The 16152-nt window shown below is 42.0% G+C and overlaps 3 protein-coding genes and 2 long non-coding RNA genes across 7 annotated transcripts; 3 read left to right on the forward strand and 2 right to left on the reverse strand.

Annotated features, from left to right (window-relative positions):
• The first annotated feature begins 145 nt into the window (after positions 1 to 145).
• Positions 146 to 8457, forward strand: pak1ip1 (PAK1 interacting protein 1). The gene is made up of 10 exons (XM_020107404.2): positions 146 to 476; positions 752 to 914; positions 1181 to 1301; positions 1719 to 1793; positions 1890 to 1942; positions 2029 to 2174; positions 2350 to 2447; positions 7493 to 7592; positions 7787 to 7916; positions 8318 to 8457. The coding sequence occupies exons 1-10, from the start codon at positions 399 to 401 to the stop codon at positions 8425 to 8427; spliced, it is 1074 nt and encodes a 357-aa protein (XP_019962963.2). The 5' UTR covers positions 146 to 398; the 3' UTR covers positions 8428 to 8457.
• On the reverse strand, positions 3319 to 6143 carry LOC138405050 (flagellar attachment zone protein 1-like). The gene is made up of 3 exons (XM_069510883.1): positions 6005 to 6143; positions 3655 to 5070; positions 3319 to 3538 (listed from the first exon to the last, which is right to left on the reverse strand). The coding sequence occupies exons 1-3, from the start codon at positions 6026 to 6028 to the stop codon at positions 3413 to 3415; spliced, it is 1566 nt and encodes a 521-aa protein (XP_069366984.1). The 5' UTR covers positions 6029 to 6143; the 3' UTR covers positions 3319 to 3412.
• Positions 8458 to 8945: 488 nt separating the features above from the next.
• LOC138405025 (calponin homology domain-containing protein DDB_G0272472-like) lies at positions 8946 to 13744 on the reverse strand. 2 transcript variants are annotated; one of them, XM_069510597.1, is made up of 4 exons: positions 13588 to 13744; positions 11327 to 12679; positions 11045 to 11210; positions 8946 to 9107 (listed from the first exon to the last, which is right to left on the reverse strand). In XM_069510597.1, the coding sequence occupies exons 1-3, from the start codon at positions 13609 to 13611 to the stop codon at positions 11085 to 11087; spliced, it is 1503 nt and encodes a 500-aa protein (XP_069366698.1). In that variant the 5' UTR covers positions 13612 to 13744; the 3' UTR covers positions 8946 to 9107; positions 11045 to 11084. The 2 variants fall into 2 exon arrangements, with proteins under 2 accessions (XP_069366698.1, XP_069366696.1); XM_069510595.1 differs by lacking the exon at positions 8946 to 9107 and having other exon boundaries at positions 10991 to 11210.
• Positions 9497 to 9946, forward strand: LOC138405027 (uncharacterized). The gene is made up of 2 exons (XR_011238677.1): positions 9497 to 9637; positions 9832 to 9946. It is a non-coding gene; the product is annotated as an uncharacterized lncRNA (long non-coding RNA).
• A 296-nt stretch (positions 13745 to 14040) lies between the features above and the next one.
• LOC138405026 (uncharacterized) lies at positions 14041 to 16040 on the forward strand. 2 transcript variants are annotated; one of them, XR_011238676.1, is made up of 4 exons: positions 14041 to 14181; positions 15076 to 15175; positions 15370 to 15499; positions 15901 to 16040. It is a non-coding gene; the product is annotated as an uncharacterized lncRNA (long non-coding RNA). The 2 variants fall into 2 exon arrangements; XR_011238675.1 differs by having other exon boundaries at positions 14101 to 14240.
• Positions 16041 to 16152: the final 112 nt, after the last annotated feature.

The following is a 16152-nucleotide window of genomic DNA, read 5'->3' on the forward strand; positions in this document are numbered from 1 at the left end:
TATATCGTAGTAAAGTGTGAAGATAAATGCAAAGACGAGGGTTGTGGTTGTTATCAAATAAATAAAAATAAAAAAAGACTTTACACTGACACACAACAGTTTTCACACAACTCCGGCTTTTATTTTGAAAACCACCCTCTCCCAGACGAAACTACGTCGCTTGTGCGCATGCGCGGCAGCTGCACACGTTGTTGTGAATGTAAAAGTTCGTAGAGACGCAGATAATCGTGATCGAGCAGCTTCTGCACGGTGTTTACAGGGAACACACCCACAGCATCTCTCCCGCGCGTGTCTGTGGTGACCTGTGTGAACTGTCACTGAAACCAAAGCGACACGTGTTACACGGGAACCGCTGAAGTTTGAAGAAAGCTAACAGGCTAGCTCTTAGCAGCAGCAGCATGGCAGCGGTGCTGGAGCTGATCGCCGGGAGCTACGAGCAGGTCGTCTTCGGTTACCGAGTGAAAACTGACGATGAAGTAAGCTGCAGTGTGTTGTTGTGTATAATTGTGTAGTTGTGTGACTGATGTGCGACGCGTTTCCTGTTCTCCGGCTCCTAAAGAACTGAAATGGTCACTGAGGTTGAGGGGTTCTCCTGCACAGCATCTTACCTCAGTGATCAAGAGTTTGCTTCTCTACAGGGAGATGATGGGTTGTGTTTTCATGCATGAAGCAATAAAAACTACTGCTCAGTTCACCTAGTTTCAGCATTTAACTTATTACTCATCCACCTCTCCATGGTTTGTTTTTGCAGGAGTGGACAGCCAAGGCAAACTTCACGCATCACGCCCACACTGCGTCCATATCAGCTGTGGCGGCCAGTGAGAGGTTTGTTGTGACGGGAAGCAAAGATGAGACCATTCAGCTGTACGACATGAAGAAGAAGATCGAGCATGGTGCTCTGCTGCATCATGACGGTGAGAATCTCATGTCAGTGAAGAAAGAAGCTGTGGCTCAGGTTCAACACAGGGTCTGCAATCTCTTATTTCACTTAACATATGAAAATATTAAGGAAACCGTCATGAGAGAGGATGCTGCACATACAAGGTCACTGAGGAGAAAGACAATTGATCTTATTATTGCTGTTTATTGCCATTACTGCAAACTGTTGTTAGGAATTTAACAGGAAGTACACAGCAATAGATTAAGACTTCACACTTGAATCTCCCCTGTAATCGCGTAGGCTCCATCACCTGCCTGGAGTTTTACGGGACGTCTCATCTGCTGAGTGGGGGAGAGGATGGACTCCTGTGTGTGTGGGGCACGAAGAAGTGGGAGTGCCTGAAGTCCATCAACGCTCACAAGTAAGAGCACAGAGACCTGGTGCTAACATCCGTCCTGAGAGATCTGATCGTAGGAGTCCGCTTGTGTGAAAGCACCCGAGACCCATTTAGGAAGTGTTTAAGATATGATCACCTCCGACACCTTATTCAGTGGAGGTGTGAGATGCATGGAGCCACATTCTTTTACCTGTGTGAAGGCAAATGTGTCCTGTGTTTTGAAGAACAACCTACTTAGACGTTCTCCTGCATTAACTCTCCGCCATTTTTTGATTTTCTGTTAAAAAATGTTTCATTGTAAAACTGCGTCCATCAGCCTGTGCTGTCACTCACACACACACACACACACACACACACACACACTGAGATGTGTGTATTATTGTTGTGTTGTATTTTGATGCACAGGAACACTCAAATTATTCATCCTCTTGTTTTCTTCAGAGGTCAGGTCACGTCGCTGTCCGTCCATCCGTCTGGGAAACTTGCACTTTCAGTTGGGACCGATAAGACGCTCAGGTAAAAATCCACAGCTCTGCTCTAGCACGTGTTTCATTTAACAAAGAATCACAAGTGACTGTTGGATCTTTTGTTTTTAAAAAAAAATCTTTTTAGAACCTGGAATCTAATAAGTGGAAGATCGGCCTTCATCAAAAACATAAAACAGAGTAAGTTTGGTTGTGAGTTTAATGAACTGAGATATTTGTATGTTTGAATTGATCCTGGACTCGTTTTGTCTTGACACTTTGAACAGCTGCACACATTGTCAGATGGTCTCCAGATGGGGATAAATATGTGGTGGTGGCAGATGACAAGGTGAACATCTACGACCTGGAGACGGCGTCTGTGACAGGAACAATCACAAACCCCAAAAGAATCTCGTCTGTTCAGTTCTTAAATGTAAGTTCTGCTACTTTTTCTGAAACAAGGAGCACGATAAAAGTGACTTTTCTTATTGATATTGAGACAGTCATGGTTATGATGATTGATTTATGATGCCTGGTGTTGTAGATTACCAATATACCACATGTAAGATAACATGTCTTATCTTAGGATGTTGTATTGTGTTTTTCAGAACTCTCTCCTGGCCATCGCAGGAGATGATGAGATTGTGAGGTTGTGTGAAATGGAAAGACAGAAATGCGTGTGTGAGTTCAAGGCTCATGAAACCAGGTAATTACATTTAATGACTTGTTTCATCTACATGTCCCCAGTGAGTATGTGTGTGTCATGACAGAGATGAAGGGAGCAGTATTGACAGCTGTAGTGACAGAGGTGTTGTCAGTAATGGAAGAATATGAGGAAGAGATCTGTCACAATATCTGGCAAGAGAGTGGATAAAGTCTGGAAGGCCACACGTTTTAATCAAAAATATTTTTAAAAGGATTGCAGTTGAAAAGTTTATTTTACTCATGAAGGTTCTTAACGCAGTGAAATGACCTGAAGTTTTTCAGCGGCTTCAATAATATGAGCTGTCTAAATCATAAGGAAATGAGCTTCTATGCTTCCTATCTTATCTCCTTTAGCAGAGGAAACACTGGACCATCCTTTACACAAGGAGAGGAGAAAATTCCGTCCCATAATTTAAAAGCGACGCAGCGTCCTAGTTTTATTCTCCTGAAACGAACAAAAACTTATAGAAATCCTCACACGATCGTCTGAGCTCCTGATTTCATCTCCGTCACATCTGTCCAGTCAGGAGTCACGTTGAACAATGAGATTATTTAATTTATAGTTCTGAAACGCAGCTTGCTCGGTTTGTGAGCTGCTGCTTTGTAGCCTCTCGTCTATTTGGTCCGGCACCATCTTGTTTTTTTAAATCAGAAGTGACCACATTAGTAGGAGCGAGGGGTGGAGCCTGACTGAGAGCTCGAGGACACTGCACGCCCTTCTCCCCCTGCAACCTGCACCCATTGGACATTACTAGCTGTCAATCACATTATATATACAGTATATATCATATACACATCATATATTTGACTCTATATAGAACCATGACTTACAAAATGAACACCAGGGTGTATTGAGGAAGAAACAAGAGATGTTGATTAAATTTCAACTTTATTTTTTTTTAAGAGAGGTACATATTTTCTTTTACATTTCTTTTGCCTCTTCTTCTCCTTCTCTCTGTCTAGTTTCTATCTCTTCTCTTGCTTCTTCTTCTCTTTCAGCTCCTTCTTTCGCCTCTTCTCTGCCTCTTTTTTTGCTTTCTTTTGCTCCTTTACTTTCGTTGCCTTGTCCTTGTCGCTCATCAAGGCCAGTTCCTGAAAAGACAAAGACGAGTGTGTTTAGATGTTTTCTCTTTCAAAAGTCTTAATAAAAAACAAACTTAAAGTGCAACTAGTTCTTATTCAAATCAAACGGAGCTGATGTGACTTACCTGAAGCTTGATCTGTTTCAGGATGAGCATCTTTATGTCGGCCTCGTACTTGGCCGCCCACATCTGCTCAGTATCACTGACCAGTCTCTCCAGCTCCTTGATTTTTACTAAGCCAGCCTCCTTCTCCACCTGCTCACAACTGAGATGGTCCTCCAGAGCGTGAACTTTTGTCTCCCACTCAGTCTTGTTCTGGAGGATCCTGGTCTCGGTGGCTTGCTGTATGGAGATTAATTTCTGGTTTCTGGCTTCCAGTGCTATATTCTGACTGGTGAGACTGGCGATCATCTGATCCGTATGGACAATTTTAGCCTCATGCTTGGTCACCCACGTCTCTTCTGTGACCTTGAGCAGTCTCTCCAGCTCCTTGATTTTCAAGAAGCCTGCCTCCTTCTCTGCCTGCTCACGGCTGAGCTCGTCCTTCTGAGCCTTGATTTTGATGAACCCATCCTTCTTCTCTGCCTTCTCACGGCTGAGCTCGTCCTTCAGAGCCTTGATTTTGATAATGCCAGCCTTTTTCTCTGCCTGCTCACAGCTGAGCTCGTCCTTCTGAGCCTCGATTTTAATGAAGCCAGCCTTCTTCTCCGCCTGCTCACGGCTGAGCTCGTCCTTCAGTGCCTGGATGTTAATGAAGCCAGCCTTCTTCTCTGCTTGCTCACGGCTGAGCTCGTCCTTCAGAGCCTTGATTTTATTGGAGCCAGCCTTCTTCTCCGCCTGCTCCCTGCTGAGCTCGTCCTTCAGAGCCTTGATTTTGAAGAACCCATCCTTCTTCTCCGCCTGCTCACGGCTGAGCTCGTCCTTCAGAGCCTTGATTTTGAAGAACCCATCCTTCTTCTCCGCCTGCTCACGGCTGAGCTCGTCCTTCAGAGCCTGGATTTTCATTAACCCATCCTTCTTCTCCGCCTGCTCACGGCTGAGCTCGTCCTTTAGAGCCTTGATTTCTGAGCGCCAGTCAGGCTCGTTCTGGGGAACTTTTGTCCCCATAGCTTTAAGCTCGGTTGTGAGCTCATCAATTTGTTTGTCCAGTGCCTGTTTCTCATGCAGAGTCCTGTCGATGACCTGTTCCCTCTGTTTTATCGAGTACTCCAGCTCATTCACCTGGTTGCCCTTTTGCTTCAGGTCACGTCTGATCTTGTGGATCTCTGCCTGCTGGCTTTGATTACGAGTACTCAAAGACCTGTACTCCTTCTCTTGGATCCTCAACTCCTTCTTGGCATCCTTTAGATCAAGCTCTAGTTCCTCTTTGAGTCTTTCAAAGTCTGCATTCTGCATGCTCTCCTTTTCTTTCCGCCATGTAGCTTCTTTGCAGGACATGGCCATCCTTAAACTGGCATTTTCATGAGCCAGATTCAAATTCTCAGAGTCCAACTTTTGTTTCGCTTCAAGGAGGTCCTCAAACAATTTCTCGGAGTCTGGAACCTGAAAGACACAAACATATAACAGTTAAAAACATAGTCCCACACTCACTTTGAATTAAATGTTGATGAACCAGACCAAAACAAATCATTGATTTAACCACCAGTACATTTAAATACAGTTTCTTCAATTCTGTTAAATACAGTCTCTACATACTAGGGATGTCACGATATGAAATTTTGGTGCCGATTATTGTCAGAGGAAATATCACGGTTTCACGATTTACACGATTATTGATTAAATGAAAAACAAACAATACATAGCTAATAGTATAGCTAATTAACTACAATATTTATTATTATTATCAACTATATCCAGTTAGTTTTTATAGTGTAACATTTGGCTATTTAAAAGTAATTTATGTAAGCTGTTTCATTTAGTTGCCTTATTGTGGAAGGTTGGTCGGTGAATTTGTGTATCCTGTCATCATAAGCAGTATATCTGTATGGGACGTTTATTGTGTGTGTGTGTGTGTGTGTGTGTGTGTGTGTGTGTGTGTGTGTGTGTGTGTGTGTGTGTGTGTGTGTGTGTGTGTGTGTGTGTGTGTGTGTGTGTGTGTACACGTGCTGGTCAGAAACCGAAAGTAAACAAGTTTTTCTCCTCTCGCTGTGAACTCCTCTGATGGAGTTCTTGTCCAGCGTTGGTGGAAATAAGGTTGTAAGTCATTTCCCTCTTCTCAACTAACGTTTCAGTGGCTCGTCCACACAAATTACGTGACTTGCGAGAGATTTCACCACACGGTGCACACACAAATTAAAAAAAATCACTAGTATGCTAATGCTGGCATTCTAGCGTTAGCACCAATGTGATGGGTTTGTTTAAAGTCCATCCCCTCGCAGAAAAATATTTTCAGAGTTTGAGACAAACAATGGAAAAATAAAATAAAATCGTGTAAAGTGTAACACTAAAAAACATGTTTCCTGTTTAGAAACCTTACCCTTTTTGACTTGTTCTTCGGCATGTTTGCTAAATACAGGAATAGTGTAGGTTTACTGAAGTATATTCTGTCTTCTGACGGTCTCGTGTATCAAAGATTTGTGGATCTGTGGTCTAGTTTTGGAGCTGTTGTCCTCACAAGGTCTTCTCCCGAGCTCTTATAGGCACTGAACCTGGCCTTGATGGCTTTGAAGTCCAGATAAATGACATTTAACAATCAAGGTCAAATATGACATCATAGACACTGTCACATGGGACATTATAGACACTTTCACATGTGACATCACAGAAACTGTCACATGTGACATCACAGACACTTAAATGTGATATTAAGCAAACAGTTTTCCATGATATAAGCCCTATGAGGCAAATTATGATAAGTGAATATGGAGTATATAAAAAATGTATTTATTGATTGATCGATCAGTTTTGAAACACAGTACCACAAACTGTGTGATTTCTATTGGAACAGTACAAAAAGCACAAATATACTTTTGTTACCCAACAGATGTTATAATCACTTCAAGTTGTTTGGTTCAACATTTCACCGTCAGCTGCCTCTAAAATCAGAACAATCCATTTCGCCACAGCAGAGGTTTGGTCTGTTTTCATATCAACAGAAGCCGCTCGTCACATCTTAGGACGATGAGCTGTGTGTGTAATTTTTGACTGTGTTCACAAACCAGATTCACTCATTCACATTGAAGTATAAAAGAATACAAACATATAAACGAATGGCCCAACAGTCCTTTTAAATCCAATCAAATTTCACACGCTCATAGAAATCAGTTTCCTGATGTATGAAATATGCCTGTTATATAAAGAGTTATCAATTATGCCCTGGGAAATGGGTGAAAATGTAAAAAACTGAAAACATCCAATCTCAACTTTTAAAAATTTTCACAGAAAATATGTTGAGTAGTTTTACGAATTCCTGCTGTGAGACAAGCAAACCAACAAACAAACGGACAGCGGTGAAAACAGAGGCCTCCGTGGGGTGGATAGTTTATGAACGTACCAACATTATGAATCAATTACAAACTTAACGTGTGAGCCAATCAACCAAAAATGTATCCGGTTTAGTTCTGATATGGAGTAGACGTGTGTTAGGGAGCCCCATCCCGAGAGGCGACTAGAGGGGCTGGAGATCAATACGACGCATTGGTTTCCCAGTACAAGCAGCAACAAGCTAAGCTAGATGACCATGAGGCCCGCTCCCACAGGCAGAATATTCGTATTGTCGGGATTAAGGAGAAAACAGAAAATGGCCGGCCTCCAGAGTTTGTATCTGAGCTGCTTCCTAAACTGCTTGGAGAGGAGCATTCAGGGGAGGGTAGGGAGGGATGGCCAGGGTGAGGAGGGTAAGGAGGATGGGGAGTTAGGATCTTGGGGTTTTGTAGGGAAAATCATTTGGAGCCGAATCTCTGAATTTATTTTTGTAAGATGTATTTTTATGTTTTATGTCTAACTCTCCTTTTTGTGACATCAGGGTGAAAGCAGTCGACAGTTTTATGATGGAGGATTACTGCGTGTTGGTGACGGCTTCCAATGACGGATTCATCAAAATGTGGAAGCTCCACCTTAAAGAGGCACGTCTGTATTGTCGTAAATGGTTTGGGAGGAGAATCCATTTACATTTGATTTTAATTACATTTTTTTAGACATTTACATTTGCGAATTTGAAGACATTTACATACATAATTATGTGACACAAAGAATATTAAAATGACAGTCATCCACTGAGCTGCTGATCATCCACTGACGAACTGCTGTTGTCCAACAGGAGCTGGAATCTCCCACCCTCCTAGGGGAAGTAAACACCACAGCCAGACTGACGTGCCTGGCTGTGTGGAAACCTTCATCAGTGCAGCAGATCGCTGAGGAACCAGCAGCTGAGGCGACAACATCTGAAGGTGATGACCAGCAAATACGGACGTTTATCTCACAGGATTATAGTATAATGAACGAGAAACTAGATACGAGCTCGGACAGGGAGGTGGTCGGGTTTGTTATTGTGTTGAAGGGGGAGAAAAGTAGAGAAGAGGAAAAATGAGAACATATTTATCTCAACCTTAATTCTCACCTGAGCATATCTCCACTCAGCATTTCATATTTACAGTCAATGCAGCTTGAAATGAAAGAATATTCACAGTTTACACAAGAAAACAAGCTACCAACAAGGATTTTCTAGAACAACATGCTTTTTTGTTTAACTCTCCTACACTAAGTGATTACAAAGCCTCTATAATTTCATGTCCTGGTTCTGTCCGTGTCTTGTTAACGCTCATCACCACCTGCCTATGTCTGTCTACAGAACTCGCTCGAGAGCTTTCAAAAACAAAGAGAGTTCGAATTGTGACAGAAGAAGTCGTTCTAGAAGATGAGAGCAAACCCAAGAAGAAGAAAAAGGACAGTGGAAAATGAAATGAGCAGCAATAAAAAAATCTTTACATGCGCTGTTTTATATTTGAACTTCTTTTTTGTCAAACATGCTTCTACCTGTAATGGACACTGGGAGGTGCTCAACACCATGTTTGTGAGATTCCAAGATCTGATTGTGTTCTTGCTGCAATCTGTGTCAGATCATTTGTGAACAGACAAGATGGAACAAATCTGATGATGCAACATTGCAACAATGAAACGCAGCTTGCTCAGTTTATGAGCTGCTGCTTTGTAGCCTCTCGTCTATTTGGTCCGGCACCATCTTGTTTTTTTAAATCAGAAGTGACCACATTAGTAGGAGCGAGGGGTGGAGCCTGACTGAGAGCTCGAGGACACTGCACGCCCTCCTCCACCTGCAACCTGCACCCATTGGACATTACTAGCTGTCAATCACATTATATATACAGTATATATCATATACACATCATATATTTGACTCTATATAGAACCATGACTTACAAAATGAACACCAGGGTGTATTGAGGAAGAAACAAGAGATGTTGATTAAATTTCAACTTTATTTTTTTTTAAGAGAGGTACATATTTTCTTTTACATTTCTTTTGCCTCTTCTCCTCCTTCTCTCTGTCTAGTTTCTATCTCTTCTCTTGCTTCTTCTTCTCTTTCAGCTCCTTCTTTTGCCTCTTCTCTGCCTCTTTCTTTGCTTTCTTTTGCTCCTTTACTTTCGTTGCCTTGTCCTTGTCGCTCATCAAGGCCAGTTCCTGAAAAGACAGAGACGAGTGTGTTTAGATGTTTTCTCTTTCAAAAGTCTGAATTAAAAACAAACTTAAAGTGCAACAAGTTCTTATTCAAATCAAACGGAGCTGATGTGACTTACCTGAAGCTTGATCTGTTTCAGAAAACAGAAAATGGCCGGCCTCCAGAGTTTGTATCTGAGCTGCTTCCTAAACTGCTTGGAGAGGAGCATTCAGGGGAGGGTAGGGAGGGATGGCCAGGGTGAGGAGGGTAAGGAGGATGGGGAGTTAGGATCTTGGGGTTTTGTAGGGAAAATCATTTGGAGCCGAATCTCTGAATTTATTTTTGTAAGATGTATTTTTATGTTTTATGTCTAACTCTCCTTTTTGTGACATCAGGGTGAAAGCAGTCGACAGTTTTATGATGGAGGATTACTGCGTGTTGGTGACGGCTTCCAATGACGGATTCATCAAAATGTGGAAGCTCCACCTTAAAGAGGCACGTCTGTATTGTCGTAAATGGTTTGGGAGGAGAATCCATTTACATTTGATTTTAATTACATTTTTTTAGACATTTACATTTGCGAATTTGAAGACATTTACATACATAATTATGTGACACAAAGAATATTAAAATGACAGTCATCCACTGAGCTGCTGATCATCCACTGACGAACTGCTGTTGTCCAACAGGAGCTGGAATCTCCCACCCTCCTAGGGGAAGTAAACACCACAGCCAGACTGACGTGCCTGGCTGTGTGGAAACCTTCATCAGTGCAGCAGATCGCTGAGGAACCAGCAGCTGAGGCGACAACATCTGAAGGTGATGACCAGCAAATACGGACGTTTATCTCACAGGATTATAGTATAATGAACGAGAAACTAGATACGAGCTCGGACAGGGAGGTGGTCGGGTTTGTTATTGTGTTGAAGGGGGAGAAAAGTAGAGAAGAGGAAAAATGAGAACATATTTATCTCAACCTTAATTCTCACCTGAGCATATCTCCACTCAGCATTTCATATTTACAGTCAATGCAGCTTGAAATGAAAGAATATTCACAGTTTACACAAGAAAACAAGCTACCAACAAGGATTTTCTAGAACAACATGCTTTTTTGTTTAACTCTCCTACACTAAGTGATTACAAAGCCTCTATAATTTCATGTCCTGGTTCTGTCCGTGTCTTGTTAACGCTCATCACCACCTGCCTATGTCTGTCTACAGAACTCGCTCGAGAGCTTTCAAAAACAAAGAGAGTTCGAATTGTGACAGAAGAAGTCGTTCTAGAAGATGAGAGCAAACCCAAGAAGAAGAAAAAGGACAGTGGAAAATGAAATGAGCAGCAATAAAAAAATCTTTACATGCGCTGTTTTATATTTGAACTTCTTTTTTGTCAAACATGCTTCTACCTGTAATGGACACTGGGAGGTGCTCAACACCATGTTTGTGAGATTCCAAGATCTGATTGTGTTCTTGCTGCAATCTGTGTCAGATCATTTGTGAACAGACAAGATGGAACAAATCTGATGATGCAACATTGCAACAATGAAACGCAGCTTGCTCAGTTTATGAGCTGCTGCTTTGTAGCCTCTCGTCTATTTGGTCCGGCACCATCTTGTTTTTTTAAATCAGAAGTGACCACATTAGTAGGAGCGAGGGGTGGAGCCTGACTGAGAGCTCGAGGACACTGCACGCCCTCCTCCACCTGCAACCTGCACCCATTGGACATTACTAGCTGTCAATCACATTATATATACAGTATATATCATATACACATCATATATTTGACTCTATATAGAACCATGACTTACAAAATGAACACCAGGGTGTATTGAGGAAGAAACAAGAGATGTTGATTAAATTTCAACTTTATTTTTTTTTAAGAGAGGTACATATTTTCTTTTACATTTCTTTTGCCTCTTCTCCTCCTTCTCTCTGTCTAGTTTCTATCTCTTCTCTTGCTTCTTCTTCTCTTTCAGCTCCTTCTTTTGCCTCTTCTCTGCCTCTTTCTTTGCTTTCTTTTGCTCCTTTACTTTCGTTGCCTTGTCCTTGTCGCTCATCAAGGCCAGTTCCTGAAAAGACAGAGACGAGTGTGTTTAGATGTTTTCTCTTTCAAAAGTCTGAATTAAAAACAAACTTAAAGTGCAACAAGTTCTTATTCAAATCAAACGGAGCTGATGTGACTTACCTGAAGCTTGATCTGTTTCAGGATGAGCATCTTTATGTCGGCCTCGTACTTGGCCGCCCACATCTGCTCAGTATCACTGACCAGTCTCTCCAGCTCCTTGATTTTTATCAAGCCAGCCTCCTTCTCCACCTGCTCACAACTGAGATGGTCCTCCAGAGCGTGAACTTTTGTCTCCCACTCAGTCTTGTTCTGGAGGACCCTGGTCTCGGTGGCTTGCTGCATGGCGATAAGTTCCCTGTTGCTGGCTTCCAGTGCTTTATTCTGACTGGTGAGACTGGCGATCATCTGATCCGTATGGACAATTTTAGCCTCATGCTTGGTCACCCACGTCTCTTCTGTGACCTTGAGCAGTCTCTCCAGCTCCTTGATTTTCAAGAAGCCTGCCTCCTTCTCTGCCTGCTCACGGCTGAGCTCGTCCTTCTGAGCCTTGATTTGGATGAACCCATCCTTCTTCTCTGCCTTCTCACGGCTGAGCTCGTCCTTCAGAGCCTTGATTTTGATAATGCCAGCCTTTTTCTCTGCCTGCTCACGGCTGAGCTCGTCCTTCAGTGCCTGGATGTTAATGAAGCCAGCCTTCTTCTCCGCCTGCTCACGGCTGAGCTCGTCCTTCAGAGCCTTGATTTTATTGGAGCCAGCCTTCTTCTCTGCTTGCTCACGGCTGAGCTCGTCCTTCAGAGCCTTGATTTTGAAGAACCCATCCTTCTTCTCCGCCTGCTCACGGCTGAGCTCGTCCTTTAGAGCCTTGATTTTGATGAACCCATCCTTCTTCTCCGCCTGCTCACGGCTGAGCTCGTCCTTCAGAGCCTGGATTTTCATTAACCCATCCTTCTTTTCCGCCTGCTCACGGCTGAGCTCGTCCTTTAGAGCCTTGATTTCTGAGCGCCAGTCAGGCTCGTTCTGGGGAACTTTTGTCCCCATAGCTTTAAGCTCGGTTGTGAGCTCATCAATTTGTTTGTCCAGTGCCTGTTTCTCATGCAGAGTCCTGTCGATGACCTGTTCCCTCTGTTTTATCGAGTACTCCAGCTCATTCACCTGGTTGCCCTTTTGCTTCAGGTCACGTCTGATCTTGTGGATCTCTGCCTGCTGGCTTTGATTACGAGTACTCAAAGACCTGTACTCCTTCTCTTGGATCCTCAACTCCTTCTTGGCATCCTTTAGATCAAGCTCTAGTTCCTCTTTGAGTCTTTCAAAGTCTGCATTCTGCATGCTCTCCTTTTCTTTCCGCCATGTAGCTTCTTTGCAGGACATGGCCATCCTTAAACTGGCATTTTCATGAGCCAGATTCAAATTCTCAGAGTCCAACTTTTGTTTCGCTTCAAGGAGGTCCTCAAACAATTTCTCGGAGTCTGGAACCTGAAAGACACAAACATATAACAGTTAAAAACATAGTCCCACACTCACTTTGAATTAAATGTTGATGAACCAGACCAAAACAAATCATTGATTTAACCACCAGTACATTTAAATACAGTTTCTTCAATTCTGTTAAATACAGTCTCTACATACTAGGGATGTCACGATATGAAATTTTGGTGCCGATTATTGTCAGAGGAAATATCACGGTTTCACGATTTACACGATTATTGATTAAATGAAAAACAAACAATACATAGCTAATAGTATAGCTAATTAACTACAATATTTATTATTATTATCAACTATATCCAGTTAGTTTTTATAGTGTAACATTTGGCTATTTAAAAGTAATTTATGTAAGCTGTTTCATTTAGTTGCCTTATTGTGGAAGGTTGGTCGGTGAATTTGTGTATCCTGTCATCATAAGCAGTATATCTGTATGGGACGTTTATTGTGTGTGTGTGTGTGTGTGTGTGTGTGTGTGTGTGTGTGTGTGTGTGTGTGTGTGTGTGTGTGTGTGTGTGTGTACACGTGCTGGTCAGAAACCGAAAGTAAACAAGTTTTTCTCCTCTCGCTGTGAACTCCTCTGATGGAGTTCTTGTCCAGCGTTGGTGGAAATAAGGTTGTAAGTCATTTCCCTCTTCTCAACTAACGTTTCAGTGGCTCGTCCACACAAATTACGTGACTTGCGAGAGATTTCACCACACGGTGCACACACAAATTAAAAAAAATCACTAGTATGCTAATGCTGGCATTCTAGCGTTAGCACCAATGTGATGGGTTTGTTTAAAGTCCATCCCCTCGCAGAAAAATATTTTCAGAGTTTGAGACAAACAATGGAAAAATAAAATAAAATCGTGTAAAGTGTAACACTAAAAAACATGTTTCCTGTTTAGAAACCTTACCCTTTTTGACTTGTTCTTCGGCATGTTTGCTAAATACAGGAATAGTGTAGGTTTACTGAAGTATATTCTGTCTTCTGACGGTCTCGTGTATCAAAGATTTGTGGATCTGTGGTCTAGTTTTGGAGCTGTTGTCCTCACAAGGTCTTCTCCCGAGCTCTTATAGGCACTGAACCTGGCCTTGATGGCTTTGAAGTCCAGATAAATGACATTTAACAATCAAGGTCAAATATGACATCATAGACACTGTCACATGGGACATTATAGACACTTTCACATGTGACATCACAGAAACTGTCACATGTGACATCACAGACACTTAAATGTGATATTAAGCAAACAGTTTTCCATGATATAAGCCCTATGAGGCAAATTATGATAAGTGAATATGGAGTATATAAAAAATGTATTTATTGATTGATCGATCAGTTTTGAAACACAGTACCACAAACTGTGTGATTTCTATTGGAACAGTACAAAAAGCACAAATATACTTTTGTTACCCAACAGATGTTATAATCACTTCAAGTTGTTTGGTTCAACATTTCACCGTCAGCTGCCTCTAAAATCAGAACAATCCATTTCGCCACAGCAGAGGTTTGGTCTGTTTTCATATCAACAGAAGCCGCTCGTCACATCTTAGGACGATGAGCTGTGTGTGTAATTTTTGACTGTGTTCACAAACCAGATTCACTCATTCACATTGAAGTATAAAAGAATACAAACATATAAACGAATGGCCCAACAGTCCTTTTAAATCCAATCAAATTTCACACGCTCATAGAAATCAGTTTCCTGATGTATGAAATATGCCTGTTATATAAAGAGTTATCAATTATGCCCTGGGAAATGGGTGAAAATGTAAAAAACTGAAAACATCCAATCTCAACTTTTAAAAATTTTCACAGAAAATATGTTGAGTAGTTTTACGAATTCCTGCTGTGAGACAAGCAAACCAACAAACAAACGGACAGCGGTGAAAACAGAGGCCTCCGTGGGGTGGATAGTTTATGAACGTACCAACATTATGAATCAATTACAAACTTAACGTGTGAGCCAATCAACCAAAAATGTATCCGGTTTAGTTCTGATATGGAGTAGACGTGTGTTAGGGAGCCCCATCCCGAGAGGCGACTAGAGGGGCTGGAGATCAATACGACGCATTGGTTTCCCAGTACAAGCAGCAACAAGCTAAGCTAGATGACCATGAGGCCCGCTCCCACAGGCAGAATATTCGTATTGTCGGGATTAAGGAGAAAACAGAAAATGGCCGGCCTCCAGAGTTTGTATCTGAGCTGCTTCCTAAACTGCTTGGAGAGGAGCATTCAGGGGAGGGTAGGGAGGGATGGCCAGGGTGAGGAGGGTAAGGAGGATGGGGAGTTAGGATCTTGGGGTTTTGTAGGGAAAATCATTTGGAGCCGAATCTCTGAATTTATTTTTGTAAGATGTATTTTTATGTTTTATGTCTAACTCTCCTTTTTGTGACATCAGGGTGAAAGCAGTCGACAGTTTTATGATGGAGGATTACTGCGTGTTGGTGACGGCTTCCAATGACGGATTCATCAAAATGTGGAAGCTCCACCTTAAAGAGGCACGTCTGTATTGTCGTAAATGGTTTGGGAGGAGAATCCATTTACATTTGATTTTAATTACATTTTTTTAGACATTTACATTTGCGAATTTGAAGACATTTACATACATAATTATGTGACACAAAGAATATTAAAATGACAGTCATCCACTGAGCTGCTGATCATCCACTGACGAACTGCTGTTGTCCAACAGGAGCTGGAATCTCCCACCCTCCTAGGGGAAGTAAACACCACAGCCAGACTGACGTGCCTGGCTGTGTGGAAACCTTCATCAGTGCAGCAGATCGCTGAGGAACCAGCAGCTGAGGCGACAACATCTGAAGGTGATGACCAGCAAATACGGACGTTTATCTCACAGGATTATAGTATAATGAACGAGAAACTAGATACGAGCTCGGACAGGGAGGTGGTCGGGTTTGTTATTGTGTTGAAGGGGGAGAAAAGTAGAGAAGAGGAAAAATGAGAACATATTTATCTCAACCTTAATTCTCACCTGAGCATATCTCCACTCAGCATTTCATATTTACAGTCAATGCAGCTTGAAATGAAAGAATATTCACAGTTTACACAAGAAAACAAGCTACCAACAAGGATTTTCTAGAACAACATGCTTTTTTGTTTAACTCTCCTACACTAAGTGATTACAAAGCCTCTATAATTTCATGTCCTGGTTCTGTCCGTGTCTTGTTAACGCTCATCACCACCTGCCTATGTCTGTCTACAGAACTCGCTCGAGAGCTTTCAAAAACAAAGAGAGTTCGAATTGTGACAGAAGAAGTCGTTCTAGAAGATGAGAGCAAACCCAAGAAGAAGAAAAAGGACAGTGGAAAATGAAATGAGCAGCAATAAAAAAATCTTTACATGCGCTGTTTTATATTTGAACTTCTTTTTTGTCAAACATGCTTCTACCTGTAATGGACACTGGGAGGTGCTCAACACCATGTTTGTGAGATTCCAAGATCTGATTGTGTTCTTG

This window comes from Paralichthys olivaceus, chromosome 16, assembly GCF_024713975.1.
Source record: "Paralichthys olivaceus isolate ysfri-2021 chromosome 16, ASM2471397v2, whole genome shotgun sequence".
Taxonomy (NCBI): domain Eukaryota; kingdom Metazoa; phylum Chordata; class Actinopteri; order Pleuronectiformes; family Paralichthyidae; genus Paralichthys; species Paralichthys olivaceus.